Raw genomic sequence first — 19,760 nt, forward strand, 5'->3', positions numbered from 1 at the left:
AAGACTGGTTACGGTGAACGTGCCAGTCGAAGTGCACAAAATGTGCGATAAGAGTAGATTTTTTTCAACTCACGCTAACAGAACTTGCAGCAGGTCAGTGGCCAGCCTCACTTGCCGTCAGACTACTGAAGGCACCCAAAAATGTAGCAAATATGCAGAAGCAGACAGAGAAATGTCCAAAAACGAAAAAATGTAATCTCTCTGGCACCCTTTTGAGGTAGTGCATGCAGGCGAATTTGGTACTACACCTCACTCGAGTGCTAATTGTAACAGGTTGGCAGAATTCGATGCATCGCATCAAACAATGCATACGACAGAAACAGCATTCAGCGCGCTCACTCCGTTTCCGATACTAAATGGGCCTGACAGATCAAAGTGCTCATGTAATAACTTCTGCGCTTCTGCAGCCCTGTCATTACAATCTCGATAAACGCACTTTCCTATGATATCATGCAGGAAACAGTGTAGCCGCAGGAAGAAAAAATTCAGCTTTTGTACAACGTAATGGGCTCCTAGTCAACCGTATGCTGCTACTTGGCTGTGTTTGTGGTGCACAATATTTACAACAGAGAATTGGGCTTTGAGATGGCATTTAGTTCATGTCGCGCACTGTAAGAAATAAGAACGTACTGTATATATCACTGTTGCTTGCAAGCCTATACGAACCATTTTTGCACACATAAAACTGAAACTACATAAGTTGCCTAAGTATTCCGCTCACTTCGCAATCTGAACATATGTGGAGGGCAAATGAAATTCATGCATGCTTAGTTAAATAATTAGCGGTTCACATCATTTGCCCCAGTTAGAACAATCCTTACTGCCATTATAGTTATGCCAGATGAACTAGCTTGCATATATATTACTTACAGTCTTCACCGGTAATAGGTTCCACCGGGAACAGTTCGATGCAGCGAAAGTATTTATAGAGTCTGCACGTACGATGGGGATGGAGAGGAAGTGAAAGAATAGACACGTTGAGTCTGAATACCCTGATATTCGCATTCATTTGTTCTCACTTTCAGTGTCTGTTCAAACCGTCATGAACCAGTCTTCGTGCTCTGAAGGAAATATATTTCATTTGAAATTCATGAAGTACATGAATGCTCTACATTTTTGCTTTATTTCGACACCCTGAGCCTCACGAATGAGCGTTTGAAGGCGTAAAACCAAGCGCGCACCGGCCGCTGCCACAGAAGCGGGCGGCCAGGGTTGGGTAGGTCTTCAGCACTCCTCGCAGCGGCAGACAGTGCAACTCCTTTAGAAGAGTTCCCGTTATAGCCGCGGCCCTGTATGAAAGCGCCCACCGCCACTGCTCGAGTCATGCCATGGTTTTCTACCTTTACGAAATATATTGCATTCAACTACTGAAGTAACACCTTGAATGCAAAGTGCACACAAAAAAAAAAAATGAGGAAGACACTTGTAACCTATGCTCAATGGCAACAATCATCAACAGCAAATGTTGATGACTGGACGGCCTCACATCCAAGGATATAGTACTGACCATTTAGTTTCTATTTCGCCTTTATGAGTTTCACGCCAGCCCGTGACAATGGAGGCTATCAGCTGCTCATCAGACGGCCAATTCAGCCCAGCTGCGTTCCATTTTGCATGGTTTTTCCACTACACGAAAACTACTCTCGTCAAGTGCCGTTTGGGCTTCGTGTGGTAAAGCCTCTTCACACACAACGAAGCTGCTTGTAAGGGCATTGCCAACACTGCGTCACGCCGCGAAGGATGCCAAAAAACCTTTACTAATTTGAAGCAGTTCCGCTTTTTTCAGCCCCCAAAGTGCACACGCAATAAAGCATTGATGGAAATGCAAGAAATATATATATACATTTTTTTGCAATGTTCGAATCTCAAAAGCAAGTTTCTATTGCCCAGTTTTTTGCCAAGTAAATATAACGTGATGCGAGTGATCCTTGTCAGTTGTTTCGGGGTTGTTCAGTAATCGGAACTTCAGGTAATTCAAATCTTTTCATCCAGCCCTTTGAAGTTCAAATCAAACAGCTTTACTGCATTGTACTGGTGCAGGCACTGTGCGGGTGCGGGATTCTCAGCAGCTGGACTACGAGGAGCGCCCTGAGCTGGAGCTGCCACTGCGGGCACGTGCCGAGACGCCTTCAGGGGTCGTACTCCATGGATACGCTAGGCTCTTGGTGCAGCTGCTGGACGAGAATGACAACTCTCCTCGTTTCTCCCAAGAGCGCTATGTGGCCTCTGTCTGGGAGGGTCGTTCCCGTGGAACATTCGTTGCTCAGGTGAGCGGTTGTTAAACCACAGCCGCAGCTTTCTACAGACAAGTGGAGCTCTTGGATCTCCACATGTCCGTTGAAAGTTTGAGGGCTTTGCAGCTTTGGGAGTATGTAAGTACTCCACTAGACAGGTCAACAGTGAACCTTCTCTCCAGGTAGGTCCAGTGACCAAGGCTGAATGTACCTTCTGCGTTTGCATCAGCAGTGTTTGTAATGCGCGAAATGTGTTCGTTTGATCTTTGAGCAAAGTTTGCTCAACTAATTGTGTTGCGGTTGCAGGTGTCGGCGCTGGACGCAGACCGAGGCAGCAGACTGGTGTACCACATAGCTGGTGGCAACGTGGACCAAGCATTTGTGCTAGAGCCACCACTGAGCGGCCAAGTGCGCACCAACACGGTGCTGGACCGTGAAATTCGCGACACTTACTTGCTCACGCTAGTGGCTACCGACGATGGCCAGCCTCCTCGAACGGGGTCATGCACCCTGCGCATCACAGTCATCGATGCCAACGACAACCAGCCTGTCTTTCCACCAGACAGTGTTGTCAGCATTCGTGAAGGTGCGTCTGCTCATCTGTGCATTGTCTGTGTTTTCTTTTTATTTATTCTGTTAGCAATAAGAAGCTCACCAATACTATAACAGCATTGCGGTTCTGAAGTCTCTGCCGCCTACCCCAGTTCATACAGCAACCCGTGTCCTTTTCCTCTTGTACAAGAGGGACGGGAAAGGCGAAATGCTTGTATAATAACAAAAGACTAGAACGTAATGAAACACTTGCAACGATCAAATCGATCTCCCCCTATATCAAAGAAAGTGAAGGTTTAGGATGCATAAGCAAATAAAGACATACAAAACCGCAACTTTAGTTTGTACCTACAGTCTTGGTTATTATACTTTCGACACGCACCACAAGGACGTTGCTAATATCTCATCACATGATTCATAACCATTACCTGTAAATTTCTTTTTTTCATTTTTCAAATCTTAGGCATCACTCACATGCCTGCGTCAAAGAAAAAAAAAAATAAATAACAACATGCTGATGGGAAGATGCTGGAGTATTTGAATACAAGGCTACAACATCAATGCCAGTCACCGCCCATACTGCTTAAGTCCTCATACCATGGGGAAAAATGATCATTCTACTTTTGTAGGTTTCAGTAAATTTTTAAATTAAAAAATTTTAAGTAACAAACGAAACAACAGCTCAATAAATATTCTTAGGATTCAGCAATATGCATTGCAACACAAAATTTCATTAAACAAAAAAGTGATTTTAGAAAAATATTGAACAAAATTGTAAAAAATATGCTTGTGTTTAAAAAGAAGAAAATCAAGTTTTTCTGAAATATACGAAATGTGAAGCCTTGTATTGGTCACTGTGTGAAAAAAAATTTCACAGCCTGGTTTACCTTGAGGCTAGTCACGAATTATCATGCGCTAGCACGGCTAGCCCTCGTTTTGCATGGTTTATTTTTACTTTCCATGGTTTTGCTCCAATTGAGCGGACCTGCCTCTGTTGATATATAGGGTGTATGCTATCCAAGTTGGCAGGAGTGACACAGATAGAAAGCCCCTGCTTTCGTCAAGCTCTACGACTGTGCCTCCATTGTTTAGGAGCAGCGTGTCTGACTCTATAGAGTTCCAAGTGTCCCTGCCGGTTCGCTTCCCATTCCAAAAGAGTTGGTAGCTCCTGCCAATTTGGCCATGACATGTGGTCTTGTAATGTCGCAAAACCTGCCGACCACTACCACCTGCCTGAGGAATGCTCGTGTGGGGTACGAGACAGACAGGCACGCAGACAGGCAATGGATTTCTAGAAGGCAAAGTGGAAGCCCTAATGTTAGCGCACTAAAAACAAACATTGTCTTTGCAGCATTTTTGAGTGAGCCATTCTTGTTTTAGACTTTTGACACTACGGCATCTTTGGTGAGTGTTCCAAAAACGGTGCTTCCAGAGATCCAAAACCAAACATCAGCAGTTGAGTTACAAGCTAAATGGCAAAGTGTGGCCATAGCAGCATGGAAGGATTGGAAATTGGTGCGCGCAGCTATCATTAATGGGCTAGCGGTGCTCAGTGGTCTTGGCTGTTTGTTTCATATAGCATAATTACACTGACTTGTCTTCCTTGCACATTGCCGTAGAACACAAAATTTTCTTTGCAGCTTCAATAGTAGTGCTTTCTGTTGCTATGCATACTTTGCCCCCCAGTATACTGAAATGCATGCTCATCGCGAAGATAGGAATACTGTAATTGGACGTAATCGAGTATTTGTGATTTAAGCAAACGCACAGAATATTATTATTTTACGATTTTCATGTGCCAAAGCAAGACATCTAGTCTCTGAGTCCTACCTTGAAGAGCAAAGTTAAAAACTTGACTTCGCGGGATTTCCTAATGAGCACAAAAATTGCTAGATGGGCATTTTGGAATTCTGCCTCCATTGGAACTCGGGTCCCCACAAGCCCACGCTTAACAGCCAAATGCTGAGTGTATATATACATATGTGTATATGTACTTGTTTATAAGCTGATCAGATTTCACCAGCGCGACATGTTTATACTGTTAAGTTCTGTCTTTTATCTGTGGTTTGTTTCTGTCCCAGCTTGAACAAACAATGTTAGTGGTATTGTCACATCTGCTTGCCTGACCACTCCCGCTAGTCAAGCATGGGAGCTCCAGATTGCTTATTGGTTTTTGCATGCTTAAGCCAACTAGGTAGCATGTGTGTTAAATAAAGGTTTGCATGCGCAGATGCCCGGGTAGGATCCACAGTAACCATGATCACAGCCAACGATGTGGACACGCACCCGGTTCTGCGTTACTCTTTGGCCGAGCCGGGTGGTACCTTTGTCGTGGACCACTTCTCCGGCCGCCTGCTTCTGGCCGACCGCCTCGACTACGAGCAGCAGCGCGAGTACCGGCTGCGACTGCATGTGTCGGATACAGCGCATGTAGCGGAGACCCTCGTTACCGTGCGAGTTTTGGACACCAACGACCATGCACCCCGCTTCCTGCAGCCATCCTACAATGTGAGTCGATGCCACAGTAATACTCTGACAAGTTTGCCAATGAGACTGATGGGGCTGATGTTATTGGCAGCCAGAAATAACTTACTGTATATCCTCTTTCCATTGTGTATGGGAATCATTGTATAATGAGCTGAAGATGGAAATTCATGAAGCTGGCTGCAACGAAACTGTTTGGCTTTTATGTGATTGTTCACTTTTTCTTTGGGATCATTTATAGTTGCAGCAATATGTTACATAGTAATAATCGATGCAGATTAAGAGAAGAGTGATGTGTCTTCAGCATCTGCAGATAATTTGCTAGTACCCTTCATGTGAAATTTAAGAACTCCGGGATGCACATAGAACAGCGTCTTGCATTTCCATTACATTGTAGCCAGTGGAATTGGTAGGCACAATCTTGTATTGCTGTTGCATATATCCGTACTTCTTGTGACATAGCACAACAGCTTTACACTGACCAAAGAAATGCAGCTGCAAAATCGGGTGTTTGCAGTATTCGTTCTATTGCTTGTCGTGCCTCGGGACACGATACTGTCGGTTGTGCTTCATGAAATCTGAGATGAGGCTTGGAACATATTCTGTAGTGAAAGTGCAGCTGGGCCTACGAATTTAGTTCTTTCATCCCGGCACCTTAATGCTGTTGTCTACCTAATTTCTTTAATGGGTGCTGTTAAAAATTTGAAAAATCTGTAGTTGCTGTAGAAAAATTTGTAGCGCATAGAAGTGCAAGCTTAGCTGCTGCACAAGGTCAAATTTCCCAAGTTTCAAGAACTTCCACTGTGAGACGCTATGCTTCAAATGCCCTAATTGTTGTTTATTTAGGCGGAAGTTCCTCCCTTTTTTATTTTTTTGTCATGGAGCTCTATTGGCTTCTTGCAGATATGCTAGGCTTCACAGCCTTGGGTGCAATTCCTAAAATGAGCTAGGCTGGGAATTGGAGTGTGTTATTAATAACAATAATAATAATAGTAATAATAATAATAATAATTGGTTTGCAGGAAGGGAAAGGCACAGTATCTGTCATACTTGTTTCTGTGGACACATGAACCACACCATAAGGGAAAGGAGGAAGGTGCAAGTGAAAGTGCAAAGAGAGAAAGAGGAGTTGTAGTGGAGGGCTGCAGAGTAATTTCGACCTCCTGTGGATCTTGTGCACTGACATCTCACAGCCAGCACACAGATGCCTCTTCATTCCGCCTCCATCGAAACGCAGCCGCTGGTGGTCGGGTTCGAATCTGGATACTTCGGTGCAGTAGTCGAGCATCTTAACCACTGCGCCACCGCGGCGGGACAATGGCATTGAACTTGTGCAAATAACCTACCCGGAATGGTCAGCACGCCTCCCATTATTTCTGTCAAGGCACCCTGAAGGGAAGTCAACAACTTGGAGTCACATGGTATTCCACTAAAATCTCGATGACACAACTATCATGGGGTCACAAACAATATCTTTATATCTTTTTCATCCAAAATTTGTATTGCCCAAAATAAACAAAATCTGCGGGCAAAAGCACGAGAAATGCATTCATGCCGACTTGTTTACAGCTGTTACAGCTTGACAGGATTATTTACGGCCTTACTGCTGCCGCTTTTTACTCACAGTGCGTACCGCGTAACTGGAAATTGGGAATGTACGGGCCGCAAGCCGCTTTTCACTGCTTGCAGAGCATACACGTTTCTGGTGATTTCAGCAATGGCAGTTTGCAGAGCTCGGTGCACGAGTGTGCAGTCACAGCTTGCAGGTTTGCATCATTTATCATTTGCATTTATCAAATAATTTTTTTCATTCTTCGCAGCACGGATTTCACAAAGGATACTCCTGTGAAAGTCAACTAGCACTTTTCATTCATGACTTACATGCTAACCTTGATGCTAACCTCCAAACTGATGCTATTTTCCTCGACTTCGCCAAGGCATTTGATAAGGTACCTCATAACCACTTATTTTTGAAACTTTCTCGCCTAAACTTGCATCCCGATATACTAGCATGGATAAAAGAATTCTTAACTCACCGCTTCCAATCAGTCATCGTCAATAATCAAATGTCTAACCTCCTACCAGTCTCCTCAGGCGTGCCCCAAGGATCCGTCCTTGGGCCACTTTTGTTTCTAATTTATATTAACGACCTTCCTGAGAACTTAAATTGCCATATTCGGATGTTTGCTGACGATTGTGTTATTTACAGAACAGTCACTAACACTTTCGAACAACAATCCCTTCAAAACAATTTAACTCGTGTGAAAGACTGGTGTAATGAATGGCTAATGACACTTAACACAAGTAAATGTAAATATATGTCGTTTCATCGTCGCCATTACCCCCTCCTGTTCAGCTACAGCATATCTAACGTTCCTCTCGACCTTGTCCAATCATACAAATACCTTGGTGTTCATCTTTGTCAGGATCTTACGTGGAATACGCATATCTCAAACATCATATCATCCGCTAACAGAACACTAGGATTTTTAAAGCGTCACCTACGCTCTGCACCTCAGCATGTCAAGCTCCTCGCATACAAATCACTAGTTAGATCAAAATTAGAATATGCATCTCCCATCTGGTCTCCGAAACAAGCATATCTGCGTAATTCAATTGAAGCAGTTCAAAACCGAGCAACTAGATTCATTCATTCATCGTATTCTTTTGATATCAGCATATCATCCTTAAAATCGCAGTCCAACCTATCTACCCTTGCTCATCGTCGCTACATTGCTAGTTTATGTTTGTTTCACAAATTTTTTTACTCCGAGCTACGACAGGAACCTTACATCTGCGCACCCCCACCACGTATCTCCCTCCGCACCGGTCATCAGCAGCAAGTGTCCCGACATCGCGCCCGCACCACTACATTTTCTTCATCATTCTTCCCCCGGACTGCCAACGACTGGAACGGCCTTCCCCGAGAACTTGCTGCTATCACATGTCCATCTTTATTTCTTGATCAAATCACACGTGTACTTGCGCAGTGAAAATCTTGTATTTTTATAACTTACTTACTCATATATGTTATCAATTCTGTTTTTCATTTCTGTGCGCCCCACCCCTTATGTAATACCCTCTGATGAGGGTCTTTAAGGTATTAAAGTGATGATGTGATGATGTGATTTATGGTGATGCTGGAGAGCATTCGAAAAATTAAAAATTCTGCCCTTTGTGGACAAGGCATTGTAGCCTAGAAATTTTACAAATTTGTACCAACCGTGATTATATCATCAAGATTCTACCTTACCTTATTACTATGAAGGTTCTTACAAGAAAAATTCACATATACTTGAAATGACATAAAGCGCTGCAGAATACGAATGCTACCGTCACTAGTTTATGGAAGATTGAGCAGGACCTCAGAGTAGTGCTGTTGGTCCTTCAGGTATTAGCACCTGAGCACCTTATGTCAGGTAACTGCTATTGCCAGAACTGTTCAGATGTAGGCACAGTGAAAGGCTGCTTGCAAAAGCCAAAGTGTGGCTTTGATAAAACGCCATTTCTTCCTTTGCACGCGCAGGTGCTCGTTTCTGAGTCGGCAACAGTTGGGTCGTCCGTCGTGACCGTGAGCGCCACTGACCTTGACTCTGGCGACAACGGCCGTATCCACTACAGCCTCACCGGCTTCTCAGATGGCTTTTACATTGACAAGCAGTCGGGTGAGTGCGTATTTGATACATAAAGGGCTCCATCTCCAGGAGGTGTAAAATGAGTACCGTAGAATGCGGTCGCTGGGACTTGAAATGTGGCCTGAATAAAAAAAAAAGTCCCAAAAATTTGCGAACTTAAAAATTTGTTTGCAAAGTAACACTTTCAGTATGGCGAACTTCGCCATTTCCCATGTTTCGTTTGAAAGCGATAGTATATTAGGTTGTATTTGGCCCGGAGTCGTGATTTCGTCATGTCTGTGCTGCATCATGTTGCCAGTGGCGGACTGCATGATGCAGTTGCAGGCCCTACCTCAAACCAACACATGCGTGGTACGAAGCAAGAACGCTCTGTTTTCCCGAGCAACTGTGATCGCAAGAACTTAGTGAGGAGAGAACCCGCAAGAGAAAGCAAACAGAAGCGACTGCCTCTGGCCAGTTGTTTCAGGAAACTGGCTTCAGTGTGAGCTCAACATACTGCTTGTTTTAAAGCACTCCACTACAGCAAACGCGGATATAGTAAAAACTCGGATATAGTAAAGTGAAACAGTCCCAGTTCATCTTCCATAGACAACGGTACATTTTCCCCCCTTTATAGTAAAGATATTTTTGGTAAAAATCGGTTATAGTGAAGTGTGTCTGGCCGCTGCGACGACTCCCACGATATGACATCGCCGCCCGCGCACTACCTAGAATCGCGAGAAAAAGAATTATTTCTATTTCCAAACAAAAATAACACAGTGTCCTTTCAAGTGGCTTTACCACCAGGCTCAGTAGCATTTAGGAGAAGCCTACTTTACAACGGCCTTGGAGTCAGGAAAAAAAAACTTAAAGCTGTCTACAAACATGGAAAGGAGGCAGCGCAGTTCATTCAGATAGTAAGGGAGAGTAACATTGCACCAAGAAATAGGGAAGAGGAGGAAACGGACGAACATTCCCAGCACTGTGCAGCGCAAAGCATGAGGCAGCGGAGGCAAGTGGAGGTGCAGCGTGTGCGGTCTTGCAGCCCTTGACTGCCACGTGCATTTATCATTTATTGCCTTTTAAAAGACAGAAACAGCAAAAAGTGGCACTAAGTTCATGCAAGACTTTGATTTTCAGATGAAATCAAACTTGATTGTATTCATAGTCACGTCCTCATGCCTAAGAGGTGTTTCCACTAGATATAAAAAAGTTTTGTAACTGAAAAAAATTGCATGAAGAGACGATAAGAGAGAGATAGACGCATTGGTACTAGAAGTAATGCAGTCACGTCAGATAGTCTCCACTAGCTTACAGAAAGCTGAATTTTTGGTGCAACGTGGGTGCAGGCACGGTGTACACCAACCGAAGCCTTGAATGGGATCCAGCACAGTCCGTGGTGCAGCTGCTCGTGCGGGCCACGGACAGCGGTCACCCGGCAAAGTCAAGTGTCATTCCACTGCGCATCCATCTGGCTGACATCAACCAAAGTGCTCCCAAGTTTTTGGAGACAGTGTACAGGTAATTCTTTGTTTTTCCAGCACTTTTATTCTGGGGAGGACACAGTGATACCTGCCAACCCTTCCGATTTGTTCGGAAGACTTCCGACTTTTGACCAAACTTTCCAATGGTATGATCACTGTGCTAAATCTTGCTATTAGTGGCCTCTGCCCGCATAAGAATGCTGCCCCGGTTTTGACCGGTGGTAGTGTGGTGTTTTTTTTCTTGTAGGTGGTGGAAAATTAGTCGGCAGCCGGTGCAATTGCAGAATATGTGGAAGCTTCGCTGGCTTCGCCTTCGATCTTAGCCAAAGGGCGGCCTCTCAGCGCGCTTGACATTGAAAGGTCGTTGCCGCATCTTTGCCCAAATATCACGCCATCTGACCACTGTGTATCGTGTGCGGCCGCATGCCTCGTGTTACCGAGCTGCGCTATGCCCATGCCAGCAGAGTAGCTCATCTTTCGGAATCATCACGGCCAACAGCAGTCATGGCGACATTTCTTATACAGGGGCTAGTAATGGTCTCTTATTAAAAGCTGAAATGATGCGTGATGCGCCGATGGCGCCGAGAAAAACAGCAGTGGCACTGCGTTGATCAGTTTACGTTGGCTGCGGACGTATATAGCATTTGGCCTGCAGATGTCTCAGCCCATACCACTGCGGCTCGAATTTCATTGTTGCTGCTTATGTGTATGTTTAGGATGCTTAGATTTGGATTCATTGGTCAAAGCTTTAAAGTGCACCTCCCCCAATCACGCAAATAAATATCTATTTTTTATTTTGCCAGGTTGGCAGGTATGCTAAACAAGTAAAGAAAACTGCGCAAAGAAAAATGGCAACAATATATGGAAGCTGAAAAGATGCACCGATGACGCCGAGAAAAACGGCAGCAGTGCCACGTTGATCAGTTTGCATCGGCTGCAGACGCGTATAGCACTTGGCAGTGGCATATATAAAACAGCCTCGCTAACACTAAGCAGTAACAATACCATTTTCCAAGGCAAATAATCAAGAAAACTGCAGAAAGAAAAATGGCGACAATGTTTGGAAGCTATATGCAGTGTTCTGCAACTTTATCGGAACCATTTTGAAAAACTCTCCCGCCCTAACCGGTGGCTAATTTAGACTGAAGCTGCGCACAATGCTTGCACATTGTTGACCGTTTTGCTACATAGTAAATTTGACCATAGTGTTTCCCTGATTCGGCAACACATGATGAGGCAGTTGGGGCGCCATCTGGCGTCGTTGGAGTAAAGCACTGCGATTCTAAAGCACCCAAGCATGTGTGGCATGTTTCCCTAATGATGCTAGGTGGCGCCACCATTGCTCTTTGTCAGAAAATTGGAGTTCGCGTCTTTCGCTTCTTCAGTCTCGTCACAGACAATTCTGGTTTCTCATCATGAGGGGCCAAACCAGGTAATCACCACTGTAAGACTTACTATGCAACAAAAGGGTCAACAACACGTAAGCTTTCTGCACTGTTTCACTGCAAACGTGCATCCAGTTGAGGCAGGAGAATTTTTCAAAACATTTCCGATAAAATTGCAGAACACTGTATTTTCTGGCTCAAAAGACTTTTTACTTTCTCACTTCTTGCAACGAATAGTGTACAGTCTTCAACAAATTAAATGTAGTAACAGGTGCGTTTCTGAAGGTAGCACAGGATTGTGGGAGAATAGTTTGCTATTGCTACGTCCGGCTCCAGTTTTCTTTTCTTGCTCCATTTCGATGCATGCAGTCGCTGAGAGTTGATATCACTTTTTCTACAAATCTGCTTGTGCTATGTCATCGCTAATTGTACTACAGTCGAACCCGGATATATCGAACTCGAAGGGGATCGCGAAATAGTTCGATATATCGATAATTCGATATACAGAAATCGGCTTGCGACGGCACTTACGATGCGAAAAAACGATACCGTATTTGTCGCGTAATTAACCCACTCGCATAATGAACCCACCCTCCACTTTTGCGCCCGAGAATTTAAAAAAAAAAAATGAGTTAAGGCTAGCGACGAGCGGCAGCGACAGAGCGAAAATTTTCAAACTTGTTGGAACTGCGTCCCTCTCGCCGCTCGAGCCACCGCGACAGCTCAAAACAAGGTTTCTGTGTCGCTGCGGCGGCAGGAAATCGCTTGCATGTCGATGGCGCGGGTCAGTCCGTTTCGGTCGTCTCATCCACAGCTCATTGGCAGCGTGCCAAGATGCTGCGCAGCGATAACGTCAGGGCGCGTTTATCTTTTTATAGCTCCTGCGGTGGCGGGGAGCGAACTTGGCAGAGTGCCCGTGATGGCTTGATTGCACGAGCCACGCCGCGCTTGGTGCCGGCATCATGATCGCAGCAGCTGATCGCGTGCTTTCGCTGATTCATCATGCAAGGATAAACGATAAAAAAATATAAAATAAACATCCCCTCAAAAAAAAAGGAAAAAATCCCTTCCGCTTTTTAACGTCCGCAGCCGCCATATCTTACGCTACGCCGCGCGTACAGCCCAACGATAGGAAAGAATGACTCTCGAAAAAAAAAAAAAAAAGAAAGAAATAAAAAGAGCTGGCGCTTCTTAACATCCGCAGGCGGCATAGCCACGTCCGCCGTCACGCTGCCGCACGTAGAGGGTTCGCAACACACGCTGGAGAAAGCGTCCGACGTCTGTCTGAAAACTGGCTGAGCTGGCTTGGCGCATGCGTTGCGCGTGCTGAAGGAGAGAGATAGCTCGGCAAAAGAATGGACACACCCACGCACATGGCTTGCAAGCGTCATGTGTTGGCGCGCGGTGTTAGGTTTGGGGTCGCGTGGGCTTGGATAGCGTACCGCTGCGGCGCGCGGCCCCTCGGTAGCGTTGGCCTGGCGGCTCCGTGGACGGCGGACGGCATCAAAGGTGCCAGCAAAGACGAGGCGTCTTTTAACGAAACAACCTTTACTGTAACATCAGGAAGAAACGGGCAGTGAAGCTGACCCGGAGAGATTACAGACACTCTCACACAGCTGGTGTCTAGCGTCGTGCCAAGCCAACGGCGCGTCAAAGTAGTCTCTCTCCCAGCGGAGTCGGCCGCTGCTTTTTATAGGTTTTCCCGTTCACAGGGAAAGGGTAAACCCTCACAGGAAAAGGAGAGCCAAACATGTTGGTTCACGACGAATGACTCAATCGCAGATGGTCCGACCTCATCCCCTCCACCTCCTGCAGACGGGCGAGGGTGGCGCCCTGTCTTACGAGCTCCAGGCTTGGCCGGCGTTTGCACACACACACGCACACACATTTGGCGCGTGGCAGGAACACGTCGAGTCTTGCCCGCGGGAGGAAGCGTTGCGCGGCCGATGAACGGCGTCGAAATGGCCGATCCGCTCGCGGTTCTGCCTGTTGCTATGCAGTGGCCGCGTCAGCTGTCCCACTTCTCGGTGGAGAAACGTAACAGCGGGAAACGACAACTGCAGATGCGCGAGCCCTTGGGGAATGGGTGCGGCGCTGCCCAGACCAGCTGTCGCCGAACTGTCCCCTCTCATTCCTTCCGCGCGTGGCTTGAAAACGTCACGCGGCAAATGGCCAAGGATGATGCGATCGTCTTTGGGGAAGGCACACTTTCCAGTGCGTGGTGCGGAGTTCGATATATCGAACGACTGGTGAAATTGAGTTCGATATATGACGCGGCTTTCCTATACTTTTACATGGGGTTTTCAAGGGGATATTTCGTGAGTTCGATATAACCAAAATTCGATATATCCGGGTTCGATATAACCGGGTTCGACTGTATGTCACTGAAAGATCGGGTCTCTACTCTGCTTTGTGATGCTCGTACAAAATACGACCTGCAGTGCAAATGAAATATAATATAAATGGGACGATGCATGGCATGCTACGTGCTTTGTTGAGATGCTGTGTGGGCAGTGACATTTATGAGGTGTTCGCCACTTTTTACACGCGGCGGGGAAAATGCATCTATTGCTTACTTACCTTTGCATGTTCCGACACTTTGCAGCACGGCAAGCAGCAAATATATAGAGATTAATTTTAGCCTTTAAATTCTTTCAAACACACACGAGTGCACACATGAGTAGTGAGTCACTTGAGGCATGAGTGGTTTTGACGTCATTGGCATAACGAATCTTGTGATGTCACTGCAGTAACAAGCCATCTGAATGCACTTTGCACAGATGGTTTGGAGCTTGTTCATTGCATCACACATACCAAACGTGCACATTGCAAAAGCACAAACAGCCATGCTGGTCAGAAGCACCATGATGGGAAAGCATAATGGTATAAGGCATTTTTTTCAAAAGCCTACATTTTATAATATTGCCACTTTTACTGAGGAGAACTTAACTTGACGTGTCCTCATGGGCATCACAACATCATAACCACCCTGACGTTAGTGATGATGCCAGGTATGCATGAAAGTGTCCCATAATCATTGCTGATTTGAAGCATTGAGCAAGAACCATGAGTTTGGGCTAAAAGAATGTGGTTAAAAAAAGAAAGGTTTTTCTCTCATTGCAGTGATGTTCTCTTTCATATATATGCAGTACACCTCCTTGCACTGGCTACGTCCATACCCAAAAAGTAGTTTGCCATACATCCAAAAAAGCATAGGCAAGCAGCCTTCATTGTAGCAGAACATAAGTATTGTTGCTGGGAACGACCTGCATTTTGTTGCACCTCTTGTTTTGACTTGCCCCTCCCCGAAATTCAAAGGGTAATTACTTCTTTATTACACCAAGAAAGACGAGTAACTTGTGATGGAGTGATACCTTGCTGGCGTGCCTACTCTCTTTGACTTCATACAAGCCTTAAGTTCACAGTCTGTAAAAATGTGAAAACAACTTCAGTCTGAGGTTTCAACAACTAAATGTCTGAATACCTGAATGCCTTTTGTATAATTTGCAATGCTGAGCATGACATTTTATACCGCTCCGTGTGAGGGGGGTTTAACTTCCAACAAAGTCCCAAAGTAACTCTGGCTATGAGAGACACCCAAAGAGTATGAGTTGCGCACGGTGGAGTGATATGCTTTTGTGGGTGCATTACTTGCATAAGTAGATCTGCACTCTATATGTGAAATGGTATACAATCAAATAAGGAAGCCTGCACAAACTTCAGCTATAATTTATGCAAATGAAATTTCACTAAGAGAAATGTGCATGGGAACATTGACAACAGCAATGTTACCCCCCCCCCCCCCCCCCCCCCCCCTCTTGGTAAGCATTGCCAAAAGTGGTCTTGCCTGCTGCTTATCACAACTGCTTGCTGCCAAGAATCACATTAAGGCTTCTGGCAAAACCATATACTAACACACTCGATTTGATTTTTTCGCTAAAGCCTGTTTACAAATTAGAAGTTACGATTCAGTCAACCAAGTGGAAATGTGTAGTCAGTGGTTGCATAATCGCACACATAAAATTATGGTTTGTTTGGTGAATGGGCTTTAATATCCTAAACAATTCAGGCTATAGTGGAGGGCTCTGGGAAATTTCAACCACCTGGTATCTTTACCACAAGGCACCAGCATTTTGTTAAACCTTCAAGCAAGGTTTAACCTAGAATTGAAAGTGGAACTTTCTGTGCATTTTACAGAGCCAGCGTACCAGAAGACACACTTCCAGGCTCAACACTCCTGCGTGTGTCAGCCAGCGACCTGGACGGGCGCGTTGAATACCGCCTCCTGGACACAGGTGGTGGGCGGTTTGCACTTAGTCGTGGCTCTTTGGTGCTGGCACGGCCATTAGAGCCACGAGCTCGATACGCGCTACGTGTTGTGGCCACTGATCGCGGCCGCCCACCGCGCAATGCTACAGCACAGCTGCTTGTCAACGTTGAAGGCCGAGGGCCACCAACATTTACCCAGAGCCACTACGAGGCAATGGTCTCAGAGGCAGCGCCACTGGGCCATACACTGCTCCGTCTCGGGCCTTCATCTCCGGGACTTCGTTATACCATCAGTTCGGGAAATAGGCTTGGCTGCTTCCGGCTCGACGTTGCTGGCGACTTGGTCGTGGCCTCGGCACTAGATTACGATGCCATTCCAGAGATGCGTCTCGTAGTACGTGCTACGGACAGCAGCAGGGCAGCACTGGCCAGTGTGCTGGTGCGGCTACAAGATGAGAATGACAACGCACCACGGTTCCCACTGCCCGAATATGTGGCTTCAGTAGAGGAAGGTGCACCCGTGGGCAGTGCACTTCTTGTGGCACGAGCTGTGGACGCTGACCGGGGACCATTCGGCCGGCTCAACTACTCGCTCGTTGAAGGCACTCAACTGGCCGTCGTGGACACTACCACGGGTGGCCTCACATCAGCTACTGTGTTTGACTACGAAGCACAACCTCACTTCCAGCTCACTATCCGTGCCACTGACGCTGGCGGTCGTTGGGCCACGGCTCGCGTGCACGTGCACGTACTCAGCCGCGACGAGTTTGCACCAGTATTTGAGCAAGAAGAGTACCGTTTTGCTGTGCCTCTGGGTGCCCCTGTGGGACACGTGGTGGGACGCGTGCACGCACACGATCGGGACCGCGGCCCAGATGGCCGAGTGCTTTATCAGATCCGTGGTGGAAGTGCCCATTTTCGTGTCAATGCATCCTCCGGCACATTATCCGTACGTTCCCCGTGGCCCGGGGGTGGCGGCAGCCGCCTAGAGCTGGTCGCCAGCTCGGGTCGCCGTGGATCCTTACTGGCCACTGCTGGAGTCAGTTTGGAGGAAGCACCGGCGACACCCGCTGCTGCATCGGCATCTCGCGGTCTTCCTGCCTGGGCTTTGGCACTGCTGTTACTGGCCCTAGCAGCAGTGGCTGCACTGGCTGCAGCTGTTGCACTGTTGCGCGGCCGACTGCAGTCTAAGCGACCTGCCGAGCCCAGTTTAGACACGTCGTTTGACACGGTCGACTTGCGACGAGACCCGTTTCCAGCCTTCTACGAGCGGCCCGATGATGCAGCGGGTGCTATGCACACTTCCGAGGTTTCTGAGCAGTCTAGTGGTCGTGGCTCAGCCGAGGACGAGGACGAAGAGATTCGCATGATCAACGAAGGCTTGCGACCTCAGGGCGACAGCGGCTCCGACTTGTCCGTGCGGAACACTCACGAGTACTTAGCCAGGCTGGGCATCGACCCTGCGGCGCCTATTGACTCATGGGCCAAGGCACCCAGTGCACCGGCTGATGATGAAGACCTGTCTAGCCTGCTATATGCCAAGCTAGATGAACCAGCTGAAAGCCTAGGGGAACCATCTATGACTGGCTCTCTCAGCTCCATCGTGCACAGTGAGGAGGAATTGGCCGGCTCATACAACTGGGACTACCTACTTGACTGGGGTCCCCAGTACCAGCCATTGGCACATGTTTTTGCTGAAATTGCCAGGCTGAAAGATGATGTGCATGCCGGGGGTGCTCCGCCTCGTTCCCCTGTTGGGGGTGCAGTGGATGACAGCTATGCTGCTGCCCTGTCACCCTCCTTCTCACCTGCATTGCTGCCCCTTGCCTCAAGGTCACCTTCGCCACTGCCCTGTTTACGCCGTACGCCACCCGACTCATAAACTTCCATATTGTGCCATCGATGGTGTTTCCCACAGTGAGGTGTGCTTTTGTAAAAATTTGACCTCATTGTTTTGAGCCATATTTTTCTGGGACACATCTTTACTGGACTTACACGAGAAACAAATAGCAGCAAAGAAGACTGAATTTGTTATGTGAAGTGATGTCTACTTTTACGGTTGCCACAACCATGTGAAAGTGTTATGCCTGTGTTCCCGGTTGTGAGGACATCCTTTTGTGTACATTCATTTCATAGGGTTTTTTATGTTCATGTGCTGTAAGATGTGCACAGGTATGTCTAAACTTAACTTATGTGAGGAGCTCATACGAGTTCATAATGCATGTGAGCTAACAAATCTCATTGTTGAAAGCGCAGGCCACCATTTGCCACTGCCATTATTTTAAACTCTCACAAGATGCGTTCGTGGCTTGTTTCTCAGAAACTACATCCCTTTCATGTGTTTCACTTCCATTAAGTTTCCAGTGTTGGTAAGTTCTGTGGTGTCAGATTGGTCACAACGTTAGAGTTTTTGTTGGCACTTTTAGAAATAGCACTATGACTGCGGACTCACAGTATAAAATGCTCTCTATAGAGAGCTTGTTCAGCCTAAACCGGAAGTGCTGGAAACTTCTTTGGCGTCCATTATGGTAGCCACAACATAGCTACTGATCTAATAGAGCCACTGTGTGATAGTATGTAACTATTACACCATTCAGGCTGTATAGTCATCAACAGCGAGTCCTTCAGCTTGTGTGCTAATCACAGCCCGTAATTCTTGTCTTAATTTATGTTTCATTTTTTGCATTCAGTGGGAAAGGATGGGAGTATGGCTTACTGATATCAGATTCTTCTTCAAAAGTTGTAACTAATTTACACTGTGTACATCTCTGTGATGACAGTGCCACTGCCAATAGGTGCAAGTGATAAGCCAGAAACTTTTGCAGATTCCTATTGTGACCATTGTCATTGCTGTATACTTCAGTGCCAACTGCCATATGAGAGCTGTGATGCAGATGGGGTTTTGGCAGGCCATTTTTACAGGGCCTCAGTATCACTCAGCATTTTGTGCCTTCTTCATCTTCCTAGACCTGTATTAGAAGAGTGCAATTTTTTTCTTGTGTACAAACTTTTGGCTGGACACTACTTTGTAAATATGTGCTTGTTATGTTGCCCCCAGAGGCCGCTTGGAACTACCTCATAAGTGCGGCTCGTGTGCCCTGAGCACATCGGTACCCTTCGTGGTGCAGTAAAAAATAAAGTTGGCTAGTTTCCTTTGGTATGTCTTCATGTGCACTTGAAGTAGGCGCTTGGGAAAGTTGGCTTGACACTGGCAAAGAACAGCAGAGGGACTAGGACTACAGAGTCCCACAATGCACTGCGTTGCTATTCTGCTTTCCTTGCCCCTTTTTCATTGGTGTCTGTGTATGGACGTCGATGATAGTGATTGGCTAGAAGGGAGAAAAGGGCATAATAAGGGATGAAGGAAGAGGTGAAAGAGGAGATAAATAATTGTGCAGTCAGTAGTATGCCTAAAATTGTGAAGGCACTCTGCCAAGGTTTCTCCTTTGTTGCTGTTGCAGCACATCCGCTCACCAACTGCGGGCTCAGAAAGATCAAGTATACATGAACCTTTCCTTTGATACTTAAATAGAGCCTGACAATGAAATTCGCTCAAAGTAGTAGACGTCTTTCTGTTTGCAAAGAGTGCAATGTTTGAGGGCATGGCCTGGTACGCGAATAGACAAAAATATACATTTTGGTCTCCCCTTGCGTTGCAAGCAGCTCTCCACCACCTTTTCTCTCATAATTTACATAGCTCGCACGCCTGTGGCTCCTGCTGCCTTTTTTTTCCGCCAG

At 46.4% G+C, this 19,760-nt stretch overlaps 1 protein-coding gene across 2 annotated transcripts in view; it reads left to right on the forward strand.

The window, feature by feature from the left end:
- ds (dachsous cadherin-related 1) overlaps positions 1–19,167 on the forward strand; it is a 77,973-nt gene extending 58,806 nt beyond the window's left edge. For both annotated transcript variants that reach the window (XM_084601998.1, XM_084601999.1), the window contains exons 20-25: positions 2,041–2,267; positions 2,541–2,820; positions 5,017–5,294; positions 8,797–8,935; positions 10,234–10,405; positions 15,951–19,167. In XM_084601998.1, the coding sequence (XP_084458124.1) occupies positions 2,041–2,267; positions 2,541–2,820; positions 5,017–5,294; positions 8,797–8,935; positions 10,234–10,405; positions 15,951–17,904 (3,050 nt within the window). In that variant the 3' untranslated portion in view covers positions 17,905–19,167. The remainder of the gene's footprint in view (positions 1–2,040; positions 2,268–2,540; positions 2,821–5,016; positions 5,295–8,796; positions 8,936–10,233; positions 10,406–15,950) is intronic.
- Positions 19,168–19,760: the final 593 nt, after the last annotated feature.

Source organism: Amblyomma maculatum, chromosome 4, assembly GCF_055883805.1.
Source record: "Amblyomma maculatum isolate TAMU_Amacu chromosome 4, ASM5588380v1, whole genome shotgun sequence".
NCBI classification, from domain to species: Eukaryota; Metazoa; Arthropoda; class Arachnida; order Ixodida; family Ixodidae; genus Amblyomma; species Amblyomma maculatum.